We start from the raw sequence: 6,912 nt of genomic DNA on the forward strand, positions 1-6,912 counted from the left end.
TATGTACACACTTATTCCATAGTGCTTATTTGTGGATGTTAGAGGACAACTTGAAGAAGCTGGCTTGCTCTCTACATTTGAGTCCCAGGGATTGAATCAGGCTTGCCAGCATATGCCTTTATCACTGAGATGTCTTGCTTGTCCCTATACACATAGTTTCAATGACACATTTAACCTTTTGAGCTTAAAAATAGCATTTTCTACTAACTAATGATCTTTGAATACTAGCATTTAAAAAAATAGAAAAAATTAGTCAAAAATCTTATTGTTCAAAAACGATTTGTTTTGTTACAGAGTCTGTTGGAACATCTGGTCAGCGCCCAGTGTTTTGTCCTGTACATAAACAAGAGCAGTTGAAACTATTCTGTGAAACGTGTGATAGACTGACGTGTAGAGACTGTCAGCTATTGGAGCACAAAGAACATAGGTACAGAAGTCACAATTCTTTACTGAAAAATACAAGAAGTAGTACTGATAATTTTGTTCTTAAATACTGGCCTCATATTTTGCCTTAGTGTATTTAACCTAGATTTTATTTCTTGAAGCAATATATGTTTGATAAGACTATTTTTCATGTTCATATCTAATTACATTTGTTATGGCATATCATTAATGTGGGTTTGTGTTTATAAGATGGTAGTTATGTTATTTCCTTGTTCACTAGTTTTATGGTTGAAATAAGGTTTTTCCAAATGTAGTGTATTTAGGCTAGAGGCTATATATGATATGAAAAGGCAGTATTTGTATGGAAGTGACTGATTAAAGTTCTCGTGTATATGGCTGATACCATGTTTAATATCCAAGCATAAATACACTGGTTTCACGTTAGATGTATAATTGCAGAAAAACCATATAAACAAGTACACACTATTTAGTACAGCTACTGTTAATTACCATATTTTTATTAACCATATTTTAACCATATCTTTGCTTCATCAGAATTGTATTAGATTTGTAATAGAATTTTTAATTAAGCATACAACAGAATTTTTACAAGCTTACTTACTTTCCATGGCATCTGTTTATTACAAATAATAGGTGTAATAGTTTTATTTACAAAAACTAGAATTATCTAGTGCTTTTTTAAGAGTAGATTTTCTAAATGGATGAAAGTACGTTTTCTCAGTCTTCTGTCAAGAAAGGCTAGTAAATGAGAATCTACTCTAAACCCCAACTAACCTATATTTTCCACCTCCTCCTTTTTTCTTTTAATGAGGTCTTGCTGACTTAACCCAACTTGGTTTCCAGTTTATAATCTTCCTGTTTTACTCAGACTTCTATGCAGCAGGGTGTATAGGAATGTACAAGGATGCCTGGAGTAAATATTTTTCATTTTTCTTTTTTTTTAAAAAAAGATTTATTTATTTTATGTATATGAGGACGCTGTAGCTGTACAGATGGTTGTAAGCCTTCATGTGGTTGCTGGGATTTGAACTCAGGACCTTCGGAAGAGCAGTCCGTGCTCTTAACCCCTGAGCCATCTTTTCAGCCCTGATTTTTTTGTTTGTTTGTTTTTTTGTTTTTGTTTTTTTTTTGGTTTTTTCAAGGTTTCTCTGTTTAGCCCTGGCTGTCCTGGAACTCACTCTGTAGACCAGGCTGGCCTCGAACTCAGAAATCTGCCTGCCTCTGCCTCCCAAGTCCTGGGATTATAGGCGTGCGCCACCACTGCCCGGCTATTTTTCTTAACTGTATGTTTACTTAAGTGAATTTATTGAGTTCACTGGATATCATCATCTAATTGCTAACAGTTATATTCTATGCTGGACACTTTTCTCAGTACCAAGTGCTCATTTGGTTCATGACATATTAAGGTGCCGTGCTATAACTGTTTAAAGGTGAAAGAACCTGCTGTCGAGGCTTTAGTAATTTGTATAAGTGGTAGATAGCCATGAGTACCAGTGTTATGCTCTAAGTCTCTATATGTTCATTTCTCCCCATAGTATATAGAGACTACAATATATAAAACAGCTCACATTTGATTATATAAAACAGTGCCCTTTCCCCCAAGAGAACTCTCACTGTTTTTTTTTTTTTCAAGATTTATTTATTTATTATATGTAAGTACACTGTAGCTGTCTTCAGACACCCCAGAAGAGGGCATCAGATCTCATTATGGATGGTTGTGAGCCACCATGTGGTTGCTGGGATTTGAACTCAGGACATTCAGAAGAGCAGTCAGTGCTCTTAACCACTTAGCCATCTCTCTAGCCCCCCTGCCTTTTTTAAAGATTTATTTATTTATTATATGTAAGTACACTGTAGCTGTCTTCAGACACTCCAGAAGAGGGCGTCAGATCCCATTATAGATGGTTGTGAGCCACTATGTGGTTGCTGGGATTTGAACTCAGGACCTTCGGAAGAGCAGTCAGTGCTCTTAATCACTGAGCCACCTCACCAGCCCGAGAACTCTCACTGTTAAAAAGACATTTTCTAAATCTTTATCGCTTTAATTTGTTATATTCAGACATAGTCTCTCTTCTGCAACCTGACCAGTATTGTCTCTGAAATGACTAACTTGTAGGGACTTTACCTTTAAGGGCAAATCACAGTGTTATTTGTCCTCTGGTTACCTTAGTAAGACATTTATCTATCTTTGTCACAGCTTCAGCCAGATGTTTGCTCCCTCAAATTTCATAGACAGTATTTGTTTGTTTATTTGCTTGTTTATATATTTATTTATTTCCTTGTTTGCTTATTTACTTATTTATATTGATTGATTGGTCAGTTTTTCAAGACAAGGTTTCTCTGTGTAGCCCTGGCTGTCCTGGAACTCACTCTGTAGACCAGGCTGGCCTCAAACTCAGAAATCCATCTGTCTCTGCCTCCCAAGAGCTGGGATTAAAGGCATGTGCCACCACTGCCCAGGCAAGTAGATGTTCTTTAATTCACTTAGAACACCTTAGTACCTGGAGTTTGTTTGATTCAACTGATTAAAGGTTCTTTTCCTACTTCAGATACCATTTGTAAATTGATTCACAGAACCCTAGGATTTCCTTAATTTACAATTGAGAGTTTTTTTTTTAATTTATTTATTATATGTAAGTACACTGTAGCTGTCTTCAGACAGTCCAGAAGAGGGCGTCAGATGTCGTTACAGTTGGTTGTGAGCCACCATGTGTTTGCTGTGATTTGAACTCAGAACCTTCTGAAGAGCAGTTGGTGCTCTTACCTGCTGAGCCATCTCTCTCTAGCCCTTACAACTGAGAGTTATTATGACAATATTTTTAAATACAGATGAATAGCCATATGATGAGATATATCGGGCAACTCTAGGAGAAGAGATGTTTGTTAGTATACATATATTCATTGACCTACAAGTTCCCTACATTTTGCCTTTTTCAAAAAATGCAGATTCATGCTGGGCAGTGGTGGTGCATGCCTTTATTCCCAGCACTTGGGAGGCAGAGGCTGGCAGATTTCTGCATTCAAGGCCAGACTGGTCTACAAAGTGAGTACCAGGACAGCCAGGGCTGTCTTTAAAGAGAAACCCTGTAAACAAACAAACAAACAAAATGCAGATTCATTAGCTAGGCATGATTGTAAAATCATTGGTTATTTGTGACCAGCTCAATCTTCAAGCCATCCCTTTTAAGTTTAGCAGGACAGTGATGAAGTTCCCTAATGACATAGCACTTAGAATGTCCCCCATTATTAAGAGAAATACCACAGTACCACATCTTGTGTTTGCACTTCCATTTTGTTTTGGTGACTGTTTGCTTTTTGAGGTTGTGTAATCTAGGCTGTCCTCAGAATTGCTTGGGTAGCTTATGCTCGCCTCAAACTTGCTGTCCTACCATAGCCTCTCAGATTCCAAATGTGCCATCAGCCCAGGCTTACAGGCCCATTGTACTTTGCCTGGATGAATGTATGATTGTGGAAAATATTTAAAAACTCTGTCTTGCCAGATGGTGGTGGCACATGCCTTTATATCCAGCACTCTAGTGCAGAGGCAGGTGAATCACTGAGTTTGACGCTAGCCTGGTTTACAGAACAAGTTCCAGGATAGCAAGGGCTACACAAAGAAACTGTCTTGAAAAAACAAAACAAAACAACAACCACAAAAGCTCTGTTTCTCATTAATACAAAGAAGTTATAACTGGTCTGTCTGCTTTGAAGCCTATTATGTTAAAATTTTTTCTGCATTTAGTTGAGGTATGTTCATAAAGTTTCATTAGCAATAACAAAATACCTTGGTTTGTCTATAGTAGGAAAGGTTTAAGTTTCAGTGTATCATACATTATATAGTCTTATTTCTATTTTTTTTCTTCACCATCTGTTCACAAGACCACTTTTGCTTCTGATACCATTTTCAGAATACAGTAAAAGCCCAAATGTAATTGGCATACTCTACAGAGTACAGAGTGGTGGCTTTCTAAAGAGGATGCTGGTCACTCAGGCCATATTTATTGTCTATAGACTATGTGATATTTTGCTCACCTAGAATAGTTTGATAGATCCTAATCAAAAGATGCAGCAGCTCTTCAGTTGATTCTGAAGTTACCCTTGTGGGAAAGGGGGCACTTGCTTACAGGAATAATGAGTACTAGTTTGCATTCTTCTGTAAAAAATATCTTCATGTTATAGGATACTCTAGTGGAATTTTCTTTCTACATTACAGTTTCTCTCTGTACTTGAAGGAATGGTAGTTACTCCAGGTTTCCAGATTAATTTATCTCTCCCAGGGGCACAGCCTTGACTAATGTCTTTTAATTAGTAGCTAACTTTTTTTCAAATGGTCTCCATTATCTCTCAGTGTCTAGAAGTTTCCTGCTCCAAAATTCTAATGCTTACCATTGGTAAGCTCTTACAGGCTTTTGCCATAAGCTATAGTCTGCATAACAGTACTATCATATACTTCCAGAAGTCACATTGACTGGGTATCATGTATTTTGAGTGTGGCCCAAGAGTATTGATAAACTTGGACTTTTGCATTATAGATAAAGCCTGCCTTTCTTCAGGCAGCAGTAAAGTATGGGCTTCTTTCAGGTATTCCGCTCCTCCTCCATCCTGCCTCTTCCAGTGTGTGTGTGTGTATGTGTGTGTGTGTCTAGACAGGGTTTCACTGTGTAGCTCTGATTGTACTGGAACTCACTTTGTAAACCAGTCAGGTCTTGAATGCACAGTGCTTGAATTTTAAATTGGGATTTTTTTTCTCAGACAGTATGTGGTATGCAGTAGATGGTATGATACTCTCTCAGTAGTAGATAATTGCAAGGAGTTATACTTTTCAGTAGTTGTTAACTTAATATTTTTTAAATTTAAAATTTTGTGTGTCAGAGATGTCATGTGTGTGGACAGTACATGTTTAGAAGTCAGAACAATGTTTCACTTGTTCTTTCTTTCCATCTTGTTTTTGGTCTCTTGTTTCTGCGGCTGCACTACATAGTCTATGCTGTCCTATAATCCCATTGTCAGTTCTATCACTGCCTCATCTCACTGTGGGTGTGTGGAACTACAGATGTGTGCCACCGCATTCCGCTTTTACATGGGTTTTGAGCATTGAAATAAAAGTCAGGTTTGTATGGAAAGTGTGATACCTTAGATCTCTTAGTCTTTGTAGGTTTTTTTTTCTTTCCATTTCCTGAGATAGAGTTTCTATAGCTCCAACTAGCTAACCTGGAAGTCACTGTACAGTCCCTGCAAATATATGATATAAGATATTAAAATCTTACATCTCTAAGACACCACAAATAGAAGTTGCAGGCCTGAAAGTTGCTCTGGATGAGTTAATAAGAGGTGAGTCAATAGGAAGGCCTAGGACCTCAAAAATATTACAGTGTTTATAAACCCCATCTTATATACTTGGGCTGCCCTAAATTTTAAAACATGATTTATAAACATTTTTTAAAAAGTTTTAAAACTTATCTTTACAATAAACTTATGTTTTAAACAGATGCATAATATAGAAATTTTACTTCATTATACTCTGATGAAAATACTGTTGATTCTTGACTAAAATAGCATTATGTAGTACATGACTTTTTTTTTTCCGAGACAAGGTTTCTCTGTGTAGCCCTTGCTGTCCTGGAACTCACTCTGTAGACCAGGCTGGCCTCGAAATCAGAGATCCACCTGCCTCTGCCAAGTGCTGGGATTAAAGGCATGTGCCACCACTGCCCGGCTTAAATTTTTTTTTTTAAGATTTTATTTTTATGTATGTGAGTACACTGTTTCTGTCTTCAGACACACCAGAAGAGGGCACCAGATCCCATTACAGATGGTTGTGAGCCACCATATGGTTGCTGGGGATTGAACTCAGGACCTCTGGAGTCAGTGCTCTCAAGCACTGAGCCATCTCTCCAGCTCCCATCATTGTATTTTTATAGAAAAATTTTAAGTTGCATAAATAATTGAGAGACCCTTGCTTTATCTTTTAAATTAGAGGCCCTATCTCTCTATCTTGTGTATGTGTGTTTGTATAGGCCAAAGGTCAGTTTGTATTGTCCTTGATCACTTGCAGTCTTACTTCTTGAGACAAGTACTTTACTGAACTTTAAGCTTACAGAAAAGCCTTGGAGATCTTCCTGCCTTCCACCACCCCTGCTTTGGGATTATATGCGTGTACTACACACCTGGCTTTGTATGTGGGGGGCTACAGATCTGAACTCATGTCCTCAGGGTTGCACAGCAAGAGTTTTACCAGTGGAGCCATCTCTCCGGTCCCTTCTCTTTAACTGGAATTTTTCCTTTTGTTACATATCTTGAGACTACTCCTTGCCTTTTCTGGTACTGCTTATTGAACCCAGGACCTCATTCATGCTAAATGTGTTCTCTTCCATTGTAACACACACAAATAGCTTTGCTATTTGTTTATTTCATTCAACATCTCCAATATGCCCTTGATGACGACTTCTCCTTCTCCTTCTCCTCTTCCTCCTCCTCTTCCTCCTCCTCCTCCTCCTCCTCCTCCTC

At 37.8% G+C, this 6,912-nt stretch overlaps 1 protein-coding gene across 2 annotated transcripts in view; it reads left to right on the top strand.

The window, feature by feature from the left end:
* The window catches only part of Trim33 (tripartite motif containing 33), a 78,094-nt gene that overhangs the window by 32,856 nt on the left and 38,326 nt on the right, over nt 1-6,912 (top strand). For both annotated transcript variants that reach the window (XM_031375027.1, XM_031375028.1), the window contains exon 4: nt 295-427. In XM_031375027.1, coding sequence (XP_031230887.1) covers nt 295-427 — 133 coding nt within the window. The remainder of the gene's footprint in view (nt 1-294; nt 428-6,912) is intronic.

The sequence above is a fragment of the Mastomys coucha genome, unplaced genomic scaffold, assembly GCF_008632895.1.
Source record: "Mastomys coucha isolate ucsf_1 unplaced genomic scaffold, UCSF_Mcou_1 pScaffold16, whole genome shotgun sequence".
NCBI lineage: Eukaryota > Metazoa > Chordata > Mammalia > Rodentia > Muridae > Mastomys > Mastomys coucha.